At 46.5% G+C, this 22,369-nt stretch overlaps 1 protein-coding gene across 6 annotated transcripts in view; it reads right to left on the bottom strand.

The window, feature by feature from the left end:
* LOC138297205 (WAP four-disulfide core domain protein 8-like) overlaps window positions 1-22,369 on the bottom strand; it is a 340,016-nt gene that overhangs the window by 22,513 nt on the left and 295,134 nt on the right. For all 6 annotated transcript variants that reach the window (XM_069236695.1, XM_069236692.1, XM_069236697.1 and 3 more), the window contains one exon: window positions 17,253-17,405. In XM_069236695.1, coding sequence (XP_069092796.1) covers window positions 17,253-17,405 — 153 coding nt within the window. The remainder of the gene's footprint in view (window positions 1-17,252; window positions 17,406-22,369) is intronic.

Below are 22,369 nucleotides of genomic sequence, written 5' to 3'. Positions count from 1 at the left end.
ACAGGTAAGTAAATCACTTAGAGGGTTCAAAGTTGGGTCCAAGGTAGCCCACCGTTGGGGGTTCAAGGCAACCCCAAAGTTACCACACCAGCCGCTCAGGGCCGGTCAGGTGCAAAGGTCAAAGTGGTGCCCAAAACACATAGGCTTCAATGGAAATAGGGGTGCCCCGGTTCCAGTCTGCCAGCAGGTAAGTACCTGCGACTTCGGAGGACAGACCAGGGGGTTTTGTAGGGCACCGGGGGGGCCACAAGCAGGCACAGAAAGTACACTCTCAGCGGCACAGGGGCGGCCGGGTGCAGAGTGCAAACAGGCGTCGGGTTTGTAATAGGATTCAATGGGAGACCCAGGGGTCTCTTCAGCGATGCAGGCAGGCAAATGGGAGGCTCCTCGGGGTAGCCACCACCTGGGCTAGGAAGAGGGCCACCTGGGGGTCACTTCTGCACTGGAGTTCGGTTCCTTCAGGTCGCGGTCAAGGGGAGCCTCTGGATTCCCTCTGCAGGCGTCACTGTGGGGGCTCAGGGGGGTCAACTCTGGCTATTCACAGGCTTGCAGTCTCCGGGGAGTCCTCCCTATAGAGTTAGTTTTCCACAGGTCGAGCCGGGGACGTCGGGTGCAGAGTGGAAAATCTCACGCTTCCTGGGGGAAACGTGTGGTCTTTAAAAGTTGCTTCTTTGTTGCAAGGTTGCAGTTTCTGTGGAACAGGGCCGCTGTCCTCGGGAGTTTCTTGGTCCTTTTAGATGGAGGGTAGCCCTCTGAGGCTTCAGAGGTCGCTGGACCCTGGGGGACGCGTCGTTGTTGCAGTTTTTCTTGAAGTGGGGAGACAGGCCGGTAGGGCTGGGGCCAAAGTAGTTGGTGTCTCTGTCTTCTCTGCAGGACTTCAGGTCAGCAGTCCTTTTTCGTCTTCAGGTTGCAGGAATCTATCTTCCTCGGTTCTGGGGGCCCCTAAATACTCAATTTAGGGGTGTGTTTAGGTCTGGGGGGTTAGTAGCCAATGGCTACTAGCCCTGAGGGTGGCTACACCTTCTTTGTGCCTCCTCCCGGTGGGGAGGGGGTCACATCCCTAATCCTATTGGGGGAATCCTCCATCTGCAAAAAGTCAGAGTCACCTCAGCTCAGGACACCTTAGGGGTTGTCCTGACTGGCCAGTGACTCCTCCTTGTTTTTTTCATTATCTCCTCCAGCCTTGCCGCCAAAAGTGGGGGCAGTGGCCGGAGGGGCGGGCATCTCCACTAGCTGGGATGTCCTGTGGCGCTGTAACAAAGGGGGTGAGCCTTTGAGGCTCACCGCCAGGTGTTACAGTTCCTGTAGGGGGAGGTGTGAAGCACCTCCACCCAGTACAGGCTTTGTTACTGGCCACAGAGTGACAAAGGCACGCTCCCCATGTGGCCAGCAACATGTCTGGTGTGTGCCAGGCTGGCAAAACTAGTCAGCCCACACTGGAAGTCGGGTATGTTTGCATGGGGCATCTCTAAGATGCCCTCTGGGTGTATTTCACAATAAAATGTACACTGGCATCAGTGTGCATTTATTGTGCTGAGAAGTTTGATACCAAACTTCCCAGTTTTCAGTGTAACCATTATGGTGCTTTGGAGTTTGTGTATGACAGACTCCCAGACCATATACTCTTATGGCTACCCTGCACTTACAATGTCTAAGGTTGTGCTTAGACACTGTAGGGGCATAGTGCTCATGCACCTATACCCTCACCTGTGGTATAGTGCACCCTGCCTTAGGGATGTAAGGCCTGCTAGAGGGGTGACTTATCTATGCCATAGGCAGTGTGAGGTTGGCAGGGCACCCTGAGGCAAGTGCCATGTCGACTTAGTCATTTTCTCCCCACCAGCACACACAAGCTGGCAAGCAGTGTGTCTGTGCTGAGTGAGGGGTCCCTAGGGTGGCATAAGACATGCTGCAGCCCTTAGAGACCTTCCCTGGAATCAGGGCCCTTGGTACCAGGGGTACCAGTTACAAGAGACTTATCTGAATGCCAGGGTGTGCCAATTGTTGAGACAAAGGTACAGTTTAGGGAAAGAACACTGGTGCTGGGGCCTGGTTAGCAGGCCTCAGCACACTTTCAAATCATAACTTGGCATCAGCAAAGGCAAAAAGTCAGGGGGTAACCATGCCAAGGAGGCATTTCCTTACACAGCCCCACCCAACTAATGTCATTATTTTTCACACTAGCCTACCCTTTGCACCGGATTGCACCATTCCATAAATATGGTGCCCGGCTGGTGCACAGAAATGGTGCAAGCCGGTGCTAAACCTTTTGGTGCAAAACTGCGTTAGTGCAGTTTTGCACCAAAAAGTATAAATCAGGGCCTTAGGTTAATAAATGCAAGAACAACAGGTGATGGATAGAATGTTTGAATTGATCTCAGCCACTGGCAGTCGCTCAATGCTGAATACCAATCCATTGCCCTTTGTCCATCATGCCACCTCTGTTTATACTTATGTGTAAAACATTCTAACATATGTATGATTATTCCAGCCTTGACAATCCCCAGCCGGTGTACCAATAGAGGGTGGAGCATGTGTTGACTGTATTTTTTTCAAAGATTTATTGGAGAAATCACAAAAAATAAAGAAGTTCAACTGAACATCCCCCGCCGCAGCCACATCTCTGGTCACCTGAGAGAACTTCACTGGATCCCGATCAGCAAAAGAATCACCTTCAAGCTCCTCACGCATGCTTACAAGGCCTTCCACAACATCAGACTTGCATACCTCAAACACTCCCTCTCCTTCTACACACCCACCAGACATCTTCGCTCCGTCCACTCGGCCCTGGCCTCTATCCCAAGGGCATGCAAAACCTCAGCCAGATGAAGATCCTTCACTTACCATGCTGTGCAGATTTGAAACTCTTTACCGCTACATCGCAGGCAATCACCCTCACTGCCTCAATTCAGGAAGGACCTCAAGACCTGAGATTGTGACTGAACTGCACATCCCCCCACCCCCAGCGCTTTGAGACCCTAAAAGGTGACTAGTCACACTCTACAAAAAACATTGATTGATTGACTGATTGACCTCTTTATGTCATGCCTGTTTATCTTTATCAAACACTTATGTATTGTACTATGACTATATTCATGTAAACCCAATGCCTCCTAACACCCTCCTAAACTACTAGGTAAACTTTACCATCCTCCCCCTCCTCTCACATTCACATTGGACACCCATTTATTTGCATAGTTTCCACATGCCATTCAAGTCAGTGCTGTGTTTATTTGTTTCTAGGTGCCTCTGCCCTCCACACATCCTGCAATGTCCTTGATGTTCATAAATGTATCACCCTTTGACTTTTTCTCCAAGACCTTTACATATAATTCTGGAGTGGTTCTTATCTGGTGGTCTGATTCGTACGGTAAGGGCAAGCGCTGGTCTCCTTCCTCTATGCTTCAAGTTGTTCCATTATGTTTCCTGTTTTCCACCTCCATAGGTAGGTGGAGACAACATTGACCTTGCCCTTGACTGCCTGTCACAAGTACTTGCTCACCTCAGTTACAGCCTTCATTAGCTGTTCATAAGCTCATTTAGGTCTTCAGAATAGGGAACTTCAGCTTCCCTCTTTTACATGACTACTTTCTAAGTTTGCCTGCTGCATGGATGTTCATCCTGACAGTTTTTGACCCTGGATGCCATAAAGAGAGGGAGGATAGCACTGAGTTCTGCTTGTATGATTTCAGGAATAGTTTGTATCTAAAAGGTGTTAGTGTGTTTTAGGGGTAAATATAGGATTTACTTTAGTTACAAATGCTTTAAAATCTTTCCAAAAAGTGAGCACACACAAACCTGGCCCAAAAGTGAGTGCTTCACATACCTCCTGGTTCTTTGCACCTGCTCACTGGCACATCTGCTAGCATCACACACGTCTATAGACCCTTACTTTGGTGCTAGTCCACATGGCAACAGCAAGGACTATGGGACGTCGTAATGACTCACAGGTCCAACATCTTGACAATTTCTACCTTAATGCATCCCCGAACATGGTCAGGCATTCTGTACATTCTGACCTTCACTGGCAGACTGTCAGCAGTGTCTATGCCATGAGAACGATGGGTGTCAACCCTGGAGTCAGTGAGAAAATGCTGAACAACAGTTCCAAGACATCTCTGCTAGGTGTGGGTGATACATTCCGTTCCGCTGACAGAACTGGCAGAATTTTGGCATCTCCATGTAATGCTTGTAATGCAGAGTTTCAGTAAAAGTCTGTCATTTACCATGTGGTGGAGGTGCCAAAATAGTAAGTTGATGAGAGTGAACGAGAATTTGAGTCACAGAGCACGATGTTTGGTCACTGGGAGGACACCTAGCCAGATTTTTCCAAAGTGGGCAGTCGCGACTGTTTGCAGACAGAAGAATGCACCTGAAGTAGAAAATCTACAGGAGCAGCAGTTAAATCAACTTGAGAAGCTGTGCTCTCCAGCATGCCAGAGGGCACAGCTTCCCAATAAAAATGATGTGCACTGTGCAAAGAGTAATAGCAACCACACCTTGGTAACCAGAGGTAAAAAGCAGACTACTTAATGCTCGGTTTTTGTGGTAGTGTAGTTGAGCAGGTAGGCTTATCTTGGAGATCTGATAATCATTTTTTAAACACACAGTATCAATAAATGTGGGGACAAACTCAGAAGAATAACTTGAGAAAACATTTACAAAACTCCCTCAGATTTTGTATGTAATATTTAAGACCAAGATCATCAAAATTGGGTAAGAACTTTTTAAGTTATGTTTTTTCAAAGTTTCGAAAATGTTCTGTTTCTGTGAGTAATAACGCACCATAGGAATCGACGGGAAAAACTTTGAACTTGCATATTAAATCAAGCAATGCTTTCACAAGTGTCACAATTTGTTTCTAGGTCATTGAGATGTCCTGTGGGACAGCTGGAGAAGTTTAGGTGGTTCCTAGTTTTGACAGGAGCAGCAGCTGAGCGTCTTGGAGCTGGTGCACAACGGGAAAGGGGTCTTTTTGGAAACACACTGCACAGATGGACTTAAAGGTAAATCTGGTGGGTCCCCTAGGAGTGTAGAGGTCACAAGGGATTAGAGATCCCTAGAGCACAGCTGATTTGTTGATGCCAGAGCTAGGGAGGCCAGGTGTAGTGTATATAGATACGCCAGGAGTTGTGCATGTTAGTGTCCTTGGAGCCAGGAGTAGGACACTTGGAGGGTTGCTTTTAGGTCAACAGGGCCACTCTGGGGGGGTGGTTCTTTGGTGCCTTGAGCTATTCTTCACATTTATTGTTATTGCGAGTACAACAAATGCTTAGCATATCTCCAAAATAAGCCTAACTGCTTGGCCAAACTACCACAAAAAAGAGCATTAGGTGATCTGCTTTTTACCTCTGGGTACTAAGGTGGGGTTGCTTGAACTCTTTGCACAGTGCACACCATTTTTGTACTCTATATAGACAGCCTTCTGCATTTGGTGTATCAGTAGTGTGATACAAGACTTTGCATTTGCTGATACTACCTTATCACTAAGTGATCATACAAATAACACAAAAAATTATCTTTAGCCTAGTTGTATTTTGCAATTGAACTATTTTTTGAATTTTTAAAAATGAATTGCTAGGGACCTGGTTAGGTCCCTAAACTAGCGATTAGAATTTAAAAAATACTTTCCCTTAGTTACGCCTTAGAAAAGTTTCCAAAAGTCACTCCCCCTACCTTTGCTACGTTTTTTTATCCAAAGTGGGGGAGAAACCATTGGGCAGTCATCTGCTGCTAGCAGCAGAGGTGGAGGTCAGATTACAAAGGTGGTAAAGCCTTTGAAGCTGACCACTGGTGCATAGTAAATGCCTGGGGGGAAATGTGTAACACCACCCATGAAAGCCTTTTTGTTCTGGCGCCTGAGAACAAAGACTTTCACTCCAGGAATCCAGACCCGTGTGTGGTAGTGGCGGGCTGGATAGAAGCAGTCAGCAACCGTGCCAGGGCTGTTAGGTTTTTCTTTTCTGAGGGCACCTCTAAGGTGCCATGTGGGTACATTGCATGATACTTCTCACACTGGCTTCAGTGTGGGTTTATTATTCTGAGTTGTTTGATACCAAACAACCCAGGGTTCAGAGAAGTCATTGTGTAGCTGGGGAACTTGTAGTGGCCAGTGCCCAGCACATACATTTGCTAAGGATTCCCTGTACACTTAGTATATCTTAAGGGTTTTGCAAAGACACAGTATGAGTATATTTCCTCATGTACACATGTACCCTCACATGCATTACAGTGTACCCTACCTTTGGGCTGCAAGGCCTGCCAGAGGGGTGACTTACTTATACTGCATACAGTGTTAGTGGGCATGACACTCAGGGTGAGTACCATGTCAAGTTTGTAATTTTGGGGTGCACCTTGCCATGCACTTGCAATAGCAGTCTGCACAAGGCTGGTGTGGGACCTTGCAGAGTAGGACAATTGGTGCTGCTGCTCTGGGGGCCCCATTTCAGTACCCATGCCCTAGGTACCAGGGATACTATTTACTAGGGACTTACAAGGGTGGCTGAAGTGCCAAGGCTTGGTACAGTTTTGGGGAAAGAGATCTGGCCCTGGAATCCTGTTTAGCAGGGGCCCAGGGTACTTACAATTCGAAACCACATCATGTTCTTGGCAAAAAGTGGGGGGTTAACCATGCAAAAGAGGCCCTTCCTCACAATGCTGTATGCACTTATTTGTCGGTATCAAACGCACTTGTGGTGCTAAATCATAGCGCAAACAACACAATGTCCCTATTTCTGCCGGTTGGTGGAACTCCACGGAATCTTGCAGATTTTTATGCAACCACAAGTTCTGGCCATGCCTGCTCTCTACTCTCTCCCCAGGATCAGACTAGCCTACAGTGCAATCAGTCAGTGACCAAACATCTAGTCTCACAGGTCTCTGTGGCTGCCTTCTTTTTGACTGTTTGTGACCCTGTTTTATTGTCTGGTGAGGCTGTTTTTACTGTTGATATTTCTGATACTACTTTAAACATTAACTAAAGGTAAGTATGTAGCTCCTACAAAAAACCATAAGCACTGCATGCAGGTCAGAACCTCACAAGGGTGTAGCCCCTTTATGGAGCAAGAGCCCTTAAACACCACAGGCTAGAGGTGACTAGCTATTGGGGCCAATAGACATGACACCCCTAAATCTTGGATATAAAGTACACCTCTAAAACCAGAACCTCGGTTCTGTAACAACTTGTGAAGAAAGAACCGAAGAAGCCCCACATTGACGACAACAGAAGCGTGCACAAACGAAAGACATGATACCTTGTAGCAACCCTTCTAGAACTGGTTGACTGCAACTTGTCCTAGACCAATGTTCGGGTCCTTCAGCAAGAGGGGACATTTAGTGAGCTAAAAGCAAGTAAAGACTCCCTTGGGCTAGTCCCCTACAACTTCACGTGAAAAGCACTTACCAGAACCAAAGAAAAGGATCACCAAAAACGAAGTAGTCCAGTGCAATGCAGGAAGTGTAGTTCAGCTCTCCACCAAGTTTCAGCCAGCTAACATTTTCTGCAGGACCTACAGAAGGGGAGATAACTTTTCCCCTACCTTTCCACTGCCAAAGCTTATTTGTGGTCAATCTGGCCACTACTGCCTTCACTCAACAGTCTAATCTGAGTGCACACCACAACGCCTTCATCCAACATCACTAGTAGCTCTGTTACCGAGTTCTTGTATCTGTGTCCCCACAACCACCTCATCAGAGTGGTAAAACCAGCAACCAAGGTCCCATTATAGCACCAATAATGGGCAAGAACACCTCTTCACCTGAGAAACCTAGGCTATGTATGGTTGTTCTGCCTGGTGACTCCTGTTCCGGTGGCCCACATAAGCTTAACCCCCAATAAGCTTCCCACAACTCAACCTGCAAGTGATCGAGTGTCACAAGTGCCATTTTTCAGCAACAACGGCTCTTGTGTCTAGCACCAAGGTCAGCCAGGACACTTTTGTACACAGGCTCAACGAGCCAGGTAAAATTAGTTCCATTACTTGCATTCTCCATTGTCCGCAAAGATAACGTTTTGCAGTTTGTAATGCACTGATTTATGCTTCCTTTGAAATTCCACAACTTAAGTTATATGTATCTGATTTACTTTGTTTTGGTATATAAATTAATATAAGAATGTGCTCTATTTTAATTTGTGTCAGATTACTTTTGAGTCATGTCAATTATTTATTGATTATATTGGTACTCTAAAATGCTTAACACATGTTCCTCTAGTAAAGCCTGATTACGCTTTGCCACACTACCAAGACTGAGCTAAGGATTTATTATTGTGACTCCAAGGACCATCTTTGGGGTATTCTGAAAGTATTACATAGTGAAGCCTAACCAGAATCCTACATAATAATCCACTTTCGTGCATTAGCTTTCTGGTGATACCAGTCCTTCATAACCTCTTGGCCTACCTGAAGGTTTTCCTTCACCTGACTTATGGATTGCACCATCAGGTTCATAAAAACAATCACACAGTTCATCCCCCTTCTCCTGTGGAGACACCAAGGTTGCTCCATCTCTGACTAAATTAGCTGTCCCTGTCCATATAGAAGTTCAAAGGGGCTGAATCCCACACCATTCAGAGGAAAACCTTAGTAGAAGATCAGAGAAGTAGAAGACAGTGCAGAAGGTGATACTACTTCCTCCTTAGTTTCTCTGGCAGAGTCACCATCATGTTCATCAGTGTATTGTTGAATGCTCTAACAAGTCTGTGGAGATGTGATAGGTCACACCAGCTTGCTCTCAAATGCCTCTCATGTATGAGGAGATAATGCTGGCCCCCTGGCCAGAGACTATTGTTTGTGGAAGTCTGATTTTAGAAAAGATCCCCAAAAGAGCTTTTGGTACCACCTTTGCAGTCTCCCTCCTCAGATATCCTGTGCCAAGATACCTGCTGACATGGTCCATCACTACTATGATATACTTGTTGCCTGATAGTGAGGGGGAGTCGAAAGAGCCTACTGCATCTCTTTTCATCCACTCAAATGGAATACTCACAACTGGTAGAGATACTAGCAGAGTCTTTTAGTCCTTCCTGCTGACTTGCCACTCACTTGGTAAGTGGAACAGGCTCCAAGGAACCTCGCTGAGTACCTCCGCATCCTTGGCAAGTAGGTCAGAGGTTCTAACCTACCCTGGGTTTTTTCAATGTCCAAGTGTCTTTCCAAGGGGCTTTCATGGACCAGTGGCAATAGGATATTCCTGTGCACCAATGGAATCACTAGCCTTCTGCTAGAATATGACTTAGGACTCACAGTACAAAACATACAAGTTTGATAAAGATAAATAGCCATTATTTTCTCCAATCTTTGTTTAAAAAAAATACATCCAAGACGTGTTCTAACCGCTATTGCAAGGCAGGCTTGGGGAATTTTCAAGGCGGAATGTTTTACACATCCAAATGAAATGAGCTTCTTTTCATAGAAATAGTCTTTTACTCACTTGTAAGTGAATATACACTGTGATTTACGCTCCATGAACACATCAGTGTAAAATGAGCTTCTTTTCATAGAAATAGTCTTTTACTCACCTTTATGTGAATATACACTGTGATTTGCAATCCAAGAAGCACAGCAATTGTGGAATGTTCTGATTTTAAGTCGGGTTTCGCGCCCCACACCACGCACCTCCTCCTGACTGCGTCCGTGCCATCTACCCCGCCCTCACTGCTGCTGCGAGTTCAAGGCACTCCACCACCCACAGGCCCCCGCCTGTGCCTCATCCCTGGTGTCTAGTGGTTGCCGTAAGTATTGTGTGTCTGCCCTGTAATTGTCTTTCTTTTTGTGCCTTTTTTGCTCTGTATTTCCGTTGTCAGACTCCTTTCCCCTTTGCTGTGAGCCTTTTTTCTTTTTTTTCTTTTGTTTTCTGCCATTTTCGGCTTTCTTCACCACTCTCTCCGTTCCCTTTTCCCGCTGCTGCATTCCCTGCAGCCCTGTTCCCCTCATGCCCACATTCGCCCACCGCTCCCGCCTCCCAGATGCTCCTCCCTCCACCTCCCCTTCTCAATGGTGGCCACTGCACGGTGCTAAGAGTGACCCCTGACCTGATTTTAGGTTGCGTTTCACTCCCCACGCCGCGCAGCTCCTCCTGACTGCGTCCGTGGCCTCTACCCCGCCCTCACTGCTGCTGCGAGTTAGAGGCTTTCCACCACCCGCAGGCACCCACCTGCGCCTCATCCCTGGTGTCTAGTGGTTGCCGTAAGTTTTGTGTCTGTCTTGTATTTGTCTTTTTTTTGTGCCTTTTTTGCTCTGTATCTCCGTTTTCAGACTCCTTTCCCTTTGCCGTGAGCCTTTTTTCTCTTGTTTTCTGCCATTTTCGGCTTTCTTTGATGCTCTCTCCATTCCCTATTCCTGCCGCTGCGTCCCCTGCGGCCCCACCCCCTTTGCCCCAATTCGCCCGCTGCACTGCCTCCCAGCTGCACCTCGCTACCATCTCCCATTCTTAATGGCAACCTAATGCTGGAGGAGTGCCAGGGGCAAGCCCGATGGGGCCTGTCCATGCCTGGACCGCACCCTGAGCCAGAACCCCTGGCCCCCACATCCCCCACGCTGCCCAACGCTGCTACAATGCCAACAACCTCCTCGCCCTCAACACAACACAGGCCGCTCTGCCTCCTGCTTCAAAGCCACCCCAAAGATCACCCACGGACCCTTCACCTGCAGGAACTGCAGCTTCTCCTGCCCCCAAGCCGCCAAACACCTCACCCGAACCAAACGCAACCACCTCAGCTTCATCCTCCTCAACACCCGCTCCGTCCACAAGCACACCGTGGAACTCTCGGACCTACTCACCTCATCATCCCCGGACGTCGCCTTCCTCACCAAAACGTGGATGAACCCCTCTTCGGAACCCAACATCACCATAGCCATCCTTGAATGCTATAAGATCACCCGCAGAGACCTGCTCCAACAGACCGGGAGGAGGGATCACCATAGTCCACAAGAACACCGTCAGATTCTCGACCAACACTGAGGACGCCCTTGACGCAGCCGCACACTTACATTTCCAGATCTGCATCAACGCCAACACCACCATCAGAGGAACCTCATCTACAGGTCCCCTGGCCCCTGGCCACAGTTCAGTGACTCCATCGCCGACTTAATCAGCACCCACGCCCTGTCCTCTACTGAATACAGCCTCCTCGGCGACCTGAATTTTCACCTCGAGAATGCCAACGAAAGCAACACCACCGCCTTGATTAACACCCTCGCCAACCTTGGTCTCAAACAACTTGTCACAACGCCCACCCACTCCGCCGGCCACACACTCAACCTGGTCTTCTCCGCCAGCAACCACATCACCTTCACCCATACGTCGTGCTGAGAGGAGACCCAGAGGACCGGTGATGCAGTTCTTTGGTGCCTGCAGTTGCAGGGGGAAGATTCCGTCGACCCACAGGAGATTTCTTCGGAGCTTCTAGTGCAGAGAGGAGGCAGACTACCCCCACAGCATGCACCACCAGGAAAACAGCCGAAAAGGCGGCAGGATCAGCGTTACAAGGTCGCAGTCGTCGTCTTTGCTACTTTGTTGCAGTTTTGCAGGCTTCCAGCGCGGTCAGCAGTTGATTCCTTGGCAGAAGGTGAAGAGAGGGATGCAGAGGAACTCTGATGAGCTCTTGCATTCGTTATCTAAGGAATTCCCCAAAGCAGAGACCCTAAATAGCCAGAAAAGGAGGTTTGGCTACTTAGGAGAGAGGATAGGCTAGTAACACCTGAAGGAGCCTATCTGACGTCACCTGCTGGCACTGGCCACTCAGAGCAGTCCAGTGTGCCAGCAGCACCTCTGTTTCCAAGATGGCAGAGGTCTGGAGCACACTGGAGGAGCTCTGGTCACCTCCCAGGGGAGGTGCAGGTCAGGGGAGTTGTCACTCCCCTTTCCTTTGTCCAGTTTTGCGCCAGAGCAGGGCTGAGGGATCCCTGAACTGGTGCAGACTGGCTTATGCAGAGATGGGCACCATCTGTGCCCATCAAAGCATTTCCAGAGGCTGGGGGAGGCTACTCCTCCCAAGCCCTGACACGTTTTCCAAAGGGAGTGGGTGTAACACCCTCTCTCTGAGGAAGTCCTTTGTTCTGCCTTCCTGGGCCAAGCCTGACTGGAACCCAGGAGAGCAGAAACCTGTCTGAGGGGTTGGCAGCAGCAGCAGCTGCAGTGAAACGCCGGGAAAGGTAGTTTGGCAGTACCTGGGTCTGAGCTAGAGACTCGGGGGATCATGGAATTGTCTCCCCAATGCCAGAATGGCATTGGGGTGACAACTTCATGATCTTAGACATGTTACATGGCCATGTTCGGAGTTACCATTGTGACGCTATACATATATCGTGACATATGTATAGTGCACGCGTGTAATGGTGTCCCCGCACTCACAAAGTCCGTGGAATTTGCCCTGAACAATGTGGGAGCACCTTGGCTAGTGCCAGGGTCCCCACACACTAAGTAACTTAGCACCCAACCTTTACCAGACTTATAAGCTACTTAAGTGCAGTGGTAAATGGCTGTGAAATAACGTTGACGTTATTTCACTCAGGCTGCACTGGCAGGCCTGTGTAAGAATTGTCAGATCTCCCTATGGGGGGCACAAGAAATGCTGCAGCCCATAGGGATCTCCTGGAACCCCAATACCCTGGGTACCTCAGTACCATATACTAGGGAATTATAAGGGTGTTCCAGTATGCCAATGTAAATTGGTGAAATTGGTCACTAGCCTGTTAGTGACAATTTGGAAAGAAATGAGAGAGCATAACCACTGGGGTTCTGAATAGCAGAGCCTCAGTGAGACAGTTAGTCATAACACAGGTAACACATACAGGGCACACTTATGAGCACTGGGGCCCTGGCTGGCAGGGTCCCAGTGACACATACAACTAAAACAACATATATACAGTGAAATATGGGGGTAACATGCCAGGCAAGATGGTACTTTCCTACACGCCTCCCTCCCTTCTTCTATGAAGCAACCAAGACCATCTGCGCGTTCCCCAAGGATCCTCGCTCAGCCCAACCCTTTTTAACATCTGCATGGCACTGCTCGCCAACATCGTCCAATCCCACAACCTTGACATCATTTCCTACGCCAACGACACACAGCTGATCCTCTCTCTCACCAAGGGCCCCACCACAGCCAAAACCAACCTACACGATGGAATAAAGGCCATTGCCAACTGGATGGATAGGAGCCATCTAAAACTTAACTCAGACAAGACGGAGATCCTCATCCTCGGCTCCAACTGCTCCACATGGGATGACTCCTGGTTGTTAGCCGGCATTGGAACCACACCAACACCCACCAACCACACACGCAACTTAGGTTTCATCCTAGACTCAGCACTCACCATGACCCAGAAAGTCAACGCTGTTTCATCTTCCTACTTTAACACCCTCTGCATGCTCCGCAAGAACTTCACATGGATCCCCACCAAAACAAGAAGGCCAATCATCCACGCCCTCGTCAGCAGCAGACTGGACTACCGCAACACACTCTACGCGGGACCACGACCAAGCTCCAGAAAAAACTGCAGCTTATACAGAATGCCTCTGCACACCTCATCTTCGACATCCCACGCCGCAACCACATCTCAGCCCACCTGAGAGACCGTCACTGTCTCCCCGACAACAAGAGGATCACCTTTAAACTCCTCATCCACGCTCACAAAGCACTCCACATTGCTGGCCCTGCCTACCTCAATGAGCGACTCACCTTCCACACTCCCAACCGTCAACTCCACTCTGCCAACCTCGCTCTCGCCACCGTCCCTCTCATCCACCGAACTACAGCCGATGGCAGATCTTTCTCCTACCTCACTGCCAAGACCTAGAACTCCCTCCCCGTCCACTTATGACAAACCCAGGACCTGCTGACCTTCAGGAAACGCCTCAAGACCCGGCTGTTCAAGCAGTAGCACTTCTCCCCCTGCCCCCTCTCAGCGCCTTGAGACCCTAGCGGTGAGTAGCGTGCTTTACAAATGATTCAATGATTGATTGATATGTTTGCCGGGAATAGGTCATCGTCCTAGCCAACATAGTGTTTCCTTGACCTCTTCTTTTCTGACATGTTCCTGTGCTTCCTTATTAAGTCTGGCAAGTGTAAGGCACCCCCCTCTGCCTTGTGGAAACCATCTTGTGGAGGTTCCCAGAAGCTAGCAAACACTGCAGCTCTGGAAGCAACTAAGGCTCCACCCCTTAGCCTGCTTTAAGAGCCTCACCCTCCTCTCTCTCAGGAGAAGAAGCAATGACTTTCATGGCCAGTGCCTTCCTTGTGTCTGCCACTTCCTGCTAAATAGTTTAGTCTCTGCAAATCATGAATGGTCCTAGTTTCCTTCTGAGACCGCCGCACAGCCTGTTCTCTGGTCAACACAGCTGATGCTGTCCAAGCTATAAAGTCTTCTGATTTCTACCTCAATTTGGTGAAGCAGGTACTCAGTACCTTCACTGCTAGCTACTAAGCCTGTATTCTTGGCACCAGGGAGACTTTCCTTGGGATTGAGATACTTCCTCTCAGCCATACTCCTGAAAGCTCCATTGTCCCTCAGGGAGGTATCTCCTCTGATACTGACTTCCTGCACAAACCCCACTGTGTTAGGATGAATGTGCTTCAGAGCATCTGGATCCCTCACTAGATGTCCATAGCTTCTAGGTTGAGCAGAAAAGAGCCCTGTCGGACCCCTTCTCCCATGTGTAGCATACTGGCTATCACGGGTGTAGCTGGCAAAGGTTTTTTTTTACCTAACTGTCTCTTCTATTGTGTCCCACCAGGTGGTGCTTAAAACAAGTCACCACCTTGGAAGTACCTTCCTATCCTCCCTTCTAGTGATGTCCATACTGGACACCATTCTTATTTTGTCTATGCCTTCCTTGGGGCCCTTAGAATGTATTGTGGCCTTTTTTGGATTAGAACCATTCAACTGTATCCCTTTTTTTAACCCAGCTAGCTAACCACTTGTCAGCCAACCCTTCACGTTTCTCTGGATCCCTCTGTCAGATCTGTCAGGTATTTCCTAAGTAGAGCACTCCTCATTGATTCACTCGGTCATGATAAACTGGTTAAAAGAATATAACTCCTTAGCCTCCATCCCTCTCTCCCACTCGTTCTAATCATGTAATATACAATCTATCCTAGTTTTAAATGCAACACCATCCACGCTCTCATATTCTTTGAACTTCTGAAGCTACTAAGCAGGCTTCAGCCAGACCACCTATTCAGAGCTTACTTCATCTGCTCGCAGAACACCTGGTCTGCCACAGGCATCCTTCCATTGATAGGTGTCTTCTCGAATGGCAAGCAGCCCATGAAGTAGTTGCTTTGTGCACCTCATCTAAGGCCTGCACCTTATAGACAATCTCAAAGTTCAGAAACCATTTCAAGATATGCCGACCTTCCACATATATGTATATATGCACTGTTTCTATCTGGGCCACTACCTGGCCTGAACTGGAGGTGAGGTCACGTCTTCCAGGTGGAATTGTTACTCCTGCTATCCTAAGCTCCTCATTCTCAAGGGCAAGATGTTCTCTCACCTTCTCTCTTTCCTTTGCCTCTTACCGCTCTCCTAATTTTGCTCCCTGCTGTCTTAATTTCTTTTCCCCAAGCACCTTCCCCCTGTTTCCTTCATCTCCTCTCTTATTTTGCCCAATGAGATAGCCTAAGCTTCTGTCTCTCAAATTACCTTGCCTCAGATATTGAAGAGCTGGATGTGGAGATGGATGTTTTGATGCAAAGATTGATAGATGGAAGGATAGAGGATTTAGAGAAGGATGGAGGGAGAATGGATAGAGAGATGGATTAGAAATATGATTAGATGGAAAGAATGGATGGATTTCAAAAAGGATAGTTGGAGGATGGGAAGGGAGATGGATGCATTGATGAAGATATGGAAAAATGGATGGATTCAGAAAAGGATAGAGGGAAGACAATGGGGAGGTGAACATATTGCTGCAGAGATGGATAGATTGAAGGATGGAAGATTTAGGATGATGAACAGGAGATATATATGTGTAAGAAGAAATGGACGGATCAATTAAAGGTAGACTTTATATAGAAGGATGGATACAAAATGGATGGTGAAATGGCTGATGGGAACTGTGGACGGATCGGGAGAATGTGCAAATAGATTAAATGACAGAAAGAAAAAAGGGAAGCTAAATGAATAAAGAGGATGAAGAATGATGGATAGAAAGTGATGGAGGCATGGAAGGGTGAACCAATATGGAAAGAACAGAAAGATGGGGTAAAGAAGGAAGGTAAAAGAGACTGCAGGATGGGCAGAAGGAAAGAATTAACGATTGAAAGAAGTGAGGAGAGAAGTAAGGGATCTCAGAATTTCCTCAGGAAAAACAATCTTTCAAAGTGACTTCTGGGCTCAGTTGCTCAGTGCCAGTTGAAATGTTATTTTTCTGATTACTCCCTCGATGGACATCTGGCACTCACCACTTAACTTATTTTGAGTCAACGGTTTCATTTAGGGCTTTAGGGGCTACAGTTAGTATGGGACCTGAACCAGTTCAAATACTTGCTGCAGTCACTCTTGTCAACTCCAACTGCTGCCTCAATAGTCACAACATTCTGCTGCATCTCACTGAGAGTTCAGCCTTATCACCCCACATACCCTCATCCCATCCCACATTCATCCTCACTCCAGTCCATGCCATCCCACACCAGACCAATGCCAGGTTACTCCAACCCATGTCAGTCTTACCCCACATACCTTCACCCTATCCCACATGACAACCTCACCCTATCTTCAATCTATTTTATACCAATTCTATATCAACCTAACCTGATCCTACTCTGATCCCTTCTTAATCTCACCCACTCTAATCCCACATCATCATACTCTAATCCCACTTTACCCTTACCCACTCAAATCCCTTTTCACCCTCACCCACACTAATCCCACATGACCCTCACCCACTTTAATCCATGTCACCCTCACCTATTCTAATCCCATTTCACCCTCACCCACACTAATCCCACATGATTCTCACCCACTCTAATCCCACAAGACCCTCACCCACTCTAATCCACGTCACCCTCATCGTAACCTACTCTGTGCTACATTAGCCTCAAATACTTTCTTGAATTTCATGGTCCATGACAATATGCTCTTTGCTACATGTAGGCTCATATGAAGATTCAAATGTTGGTTCACATGAAGGTTCATATACTGCAGCTGTATTTACTGACTTTTGATTTAAGCTTGAGGAAGTGGTTTACAAAAAGTTACAAACAAGCAGAAAGAATGAAATTAATGGAAAACGATCCAGTAACGCACCTGGCACAGACTTCATACATTTCCTGTTGCACATTTCATAGCAACATTTCTCATCACCAGCACAATTGGAGTCGTCATAGCATGTGACTTGTTGGTTCTTTAAAGAGCACTCAGTTCGGGCCATCCCAGGATAAGGGCAGAAACTATCATGAACTGTAATGAGAGAAAAAAAGGAGAGACAAAAATGTAGACTACTGTGTGTCCTGTACAAATCCCAATAAAACAAATACTAGGCACAGAACTCCCTAGCTTCACTGTCCCTCTTTCCTCTCTTCCCTCTGCCTTTTATGTGCTGGTTCTCTGGTGTCTCTTCTAGTTATCGATCATCTAACTCCATTTTCTTTCTTGCTTTCTACTCTGCTCTGTTCACTCTGCTTTGTGTGTCTTTCCTCTCCTATCTTCCCAATACCTCTGTTGTCCATGCTTGTCTATTCTACTATTCCCACTACCTCTCTTCATTCTGCCTTTCTCCTCTCTTTTTCCTCTCTTTCTGTCTTTTCTCTGTACTTTCCAGTGTTTTCTTAATCTCTCCCCTATGTTCACCATTTCATCTCTTTTCCTCTCTTTGTCTGTGTGAAATATTTAAGCCCTGATCCCTCATTAAAGTGGTAATAATCAGGTAGACTTTGCTTCACAGGGTATGAAACCCTTTCTGATTTCTTTTTGAGGGGCCACTGCAGATCACTGAAAAGTTTTCTTGCTGCCAAGAGAATATTGCTGCAGATTTGCTATCATCATATACTAAGCTATTTCACTCAAGTTACCAGCCCTTATTCCACAGAAAGTTTGTGCACATTTCTTTCCAAAGGAATTACTTTTACTGATATCTTCAAGATGTATCTCTATAAATCTAATACCGCCCTTGACACAACCAATATGGCCACCATATTGAGACCAATTGTTCCTCTCCTTTACTTCAGGTTTCAGTTAAGCGAGTATGAAAAATGTGGAAACATTTGTGTCAAGAAATTTCACTTCTATTAATAGCACCGAGATGAGGATTATGCATCTTTATCTTTACTTCAAAACTTTCAGTAGCCAATCAAAACACAGTAAGCACAAAAACTGCATTTCTCATAAGTCTGCCAGCCAATTAGGAACCCCCCAACCCTTACATCATGGATAACACACGAGGACTCCTCCTGTTTCTTTGCAGAACTAGTCCAAACAGCTCAACAGAACTCCAAATATCCTAACAAATATAACCAGCAAAGGATCTAACAGTTCTTCGAACATAAGGTGGCCATTGCAGAAAACCTTAACCATCAATAGGAACTTTGCCAACAGGAGCCAGACCTCGGATCTTCAGCTAGAAAAAGCTAAACTCTGCTGCCTGTCTGAACCTGTCAAGAGCAAGAAAGGAGTAATCTCTGCATATCAAACCAACTAATTACTTAGAGTGGGAACGACTTCACCATCATATACTTATAGTATGATAAAACAATCACTTCAATGGGTGAGATAATCCTTGCCCCTGTGTCCTTAATTGAATGGAAAATCCTTGAAATTTTTTCATTTTGTATCTGGACCAGAGGCCTCGATTGTGTTTGTTTAAAGCTGATTCACCACCACAGATGCAACATTTACAATAGGTTTATAACAAAAACATTTGAAAGTAGAGGCAGAGGACCAATCAGTCACTGTTATAGTCTCCTCCAAATGAGACTCCAACTGCTCACATTGGACTCGATGACCGTGTCTGGTTGAGAACTGAAAATTGCTCTGCCGTTCGGGGCCTCCATGTGGCTCAACCAACATTCCATCTCCATTCTTTCTTCCTGATAGGACAGGTCCTACCGGAGTTGGTGAATCTTGACCTGTTGGACAGCCCGATAATGAAGGAGACCCAGAGAAATGGCAAGTATGCCGACAATCGGAGACACTTGTCTCAGAGATATTAGCTCCGTGCCCTTGGATAAAATGGACCTCAGCTCCTTCTTGACCTCTTTGATCTTGTGAGAAGGCAACAATAATTGCACCATCACTGAATCTGTCTGGAACCCCAGGAACCCTATAAACTGTGAAGGCGTCAACCAGTACTTCTTCGTATTCAGAAGGAACCCCAACTGCTAAAGAATTGAAACAGTTATGTTCAAATGGGACAGAAGGACTTCCTGCTACTGAGCCATGAGGAGAAGGTAGATAATGAGACATACTCCACATGTGCATAAGAATCCCACCATGGGCTTCATTTCAGTTTGGTGAAACACCAAGGAGCAGAGGATAGACTGAAAGGAAGAACTGAGTACTCAAACCAGGAATTCCACCATTGGAATTCTAGATATGATGGTGGGGAGGGAAGATTGGAACTGTGAGATAAGCATCCTTCAGACTGAGTCAGACCATCTAGTCACCTTCACTGAGAAGATTTCTGTGTAACTGAATGCCTCCATCTGGAAGTGGTGGTAACAAACCAATCCAATGAAGTCTTTGAGGTTGAGGACTAACCTGTGACCACCTCCCCATTTGGGAACCAAAAAGAAGGTGCTGCAAAAACCTGTCGGATGTTGATATGTGGAGGAGATGGCACCTTTGGCCAAAACACTCCTAATCTTGTCATCAATGACCCCTAGGTCAGGAAGGAAAAAACATATGGGTCGAGGAGGGATGCGCTGAGAAGGGATTCTGTAGAACACCTTCTGATAACCAAGGACCGTATAAAGAACCCAGGAGTCCTGAGTAATCTGAGCCCAGTTGTGAGAAAAACAACAAATCTGACCCCCCCGTCCCATTGGAACATGGGAAGGAAATATTTGGCTAATCTATAATTGAAAGTTGTGCTCCTGCATGCGCCCCACCACAGGAGTCACCTCTATCATGCATGGCCCTGCGGAAGCAGGATCGGGAACAATAGAAGGTATTGTCACTGCAGCATTCTTGCCAGGAGAAGTTTCAATGGACATCAAGCACACTTTGAAAGGCTCTGTGGAAACCACAGCCGGGTGAGTGCATCGGAAATGCCTATCCCTGGCAAAAAGGTTATGGAAGGATTGGGTCTTTTTCAAGGCAGTAAACGTATTGAACAATTTACCCAGATCCTTTATGAAAGGACCCCCAATAAGGAGACTGTTTGCCACAGGGCCCACCTCTGCAGAAACCAATTTGGGAAGCTTTGTGTCTACACACAGCAGAATTGACTTCCTGCGCTCCGAAGAAATGGCACAGTTAGCATATGCAAGACAAAAAAGCATCCTTCCAACCTGGGGGACCTCCCCCTATGCACTCATGAAAAAGTCAAATGTTCACAAACAGTCATCCATTTAAGAACCAAAGGTCATGAAAATCTTATTTATTGCAGTGTATTAATCAGTCCTCGAAATTTAGATCCAACATAAATCACAATAGAAAATTCTTATTTCAAAATACCTTCACACCTCAAATATTATTATTCATATAATTAAAATTTGTGACCCAGTGCATTACGGGTGACAGCCCTTCATCAAAGTAAACATTTCCTAAAGAAATGGCATGAAGGGGAAAAGGTTTTAGGAGAAATGAGGCTGCTGCCAACCTGAAAAGTAATAATGGGAAGAAGTGTGAAGTACCAAACCACAAATACAAAAGGTCAAAGTATGAGACCACCAACAAAAAAATGGTTGTGACAAAATAAAACAACTGAAGTGTGAGCCAGTGCATATGCACTCAGTGTTCCCACTTTTGAAAGCATGAGGTGAAAAGCTGATACCAGTGCATCCATTCTAAGCAAAGTCATAATAGTTAGCACGAGTAAAAATGTCATCCATTGCTGTATGCCACTTAGTGCAATAAACAAAAAGCTAGACCAAAAACATACCAATGAATATATGACTTAGTGCACTAGAACCATAAGTTCATACCCCACATGCAAAGGTGAAGAAAACAAATGAAAAAAAAAAACTAAATGGCAGCTACTATTTACATACAGACCCCACCATACATTTGGATCAAGTTTGTAAAAACCTGATGTTGTTTCCTTGTTCATAACAAACCGACACTTCTGAAGGCTGTAAACAGTTAATGCTCATGGTAAATAACTGACTACACGGTCATCATTATGTGCTTACTTCATCACCAAAATAAACAAAGTGGAGTGAAATAAGTGCAGGACGAAACGATTACAAGTGGGTAAATAACGTGCACATGAGGACAAAGTGAAAAATTACCCCTCATTCAGCCAAACAGGAAAACAGGCGCAGCTCCTCCATTAGGGCGGAGGAGCGCCCCGTCCCCTGCCAGCAGCAGCCGCTGCAAATCACCTTTAATAAAAGAAAATAAATGTTTATTATCTTTTCGTTTGTCAAAGGAGTGGGCTTTGGGGATGAAGAGATGAGGGGAGTGCACTGTGCACCCCCCTCACTGCGCATGTATGTTTAGACGGCTGTCTTGGGCTGGCCAAACACACATGTGCAGTAGGCTCTCTCCAGCTGGAGAGAGCATGCACAGGCTCCCAGTCTGCCTGGGAGCTCCCTGGCTGGGCACTCCCAGCCAATCCTGATGCTGTTCTTATCAGCATTTGCTGCGGGACAGGCTGGCAGCCTGTGCCTGCCTGCAGTGACGGGGAGGAGCGTCGCGGAACTGGAACACAGTAGGTAAGTGATTTAAAAAAAAATAGTTTTTTTATTTGCTCCGCACCTCCACTCCCGCACCCCCCCCACACCGCCCCACCCCGCCCCAATAAAGCCCTGTGTGCTGCTCCTCAAAATAAAACACAAAACAAAGAATGCAATAATAGAAAATTCCTTCGTATCCATCTGTTATAAAAGACAAATAAATTCCACATGGTCATTTAAACCCCTTGGTTGTAAGGTGTTCAAATTCCTAATCCGAAACAATTCTCTCCTGAGCACGTTTACTATGTCAACAGCTTCTTTAGTTGGTACAAGCTCTAACACCAGAAACCTCAGTTAGCTGTTGTTATGGTCAAATACATTTAAATGCACAGCCACCTTTGACTTCTCATTTTTGTTTTTAATATTACGTTTGTGCTCAATTATTCTAGTCTTGATCTTAGGTTCTGTTTTCCCCACATAAGCAGAACCACAAGGACATTTAAGCATTTAAACAACGTTCTTAGAATCACATGTAGCAGTGATGTGTAACTTAATCTTGAGTAGGATGCCTAAGTGTGCTGCCTCTAA

The sequence above is a fragment of the Pleurodeles waltl genome, chromosome 5 (genome assembly GCF_031143425.1).
Source record: "Pleurodeles waltl isolate 20211129_DDA chromosome 5, aPleWal1.hap1.20221129, whole genome shotgun sequence".
In the NCBI taxonomy this organism is placed as follows: Eukaryota; Metazoa; Chordata; class Amphibia; order Caudata; family Salamandridae; genus Pleurodeles; species Pleurodeles waltl.
This window is presented reverse-complemented; position numbering and strand designations above follow the sequence as displayed.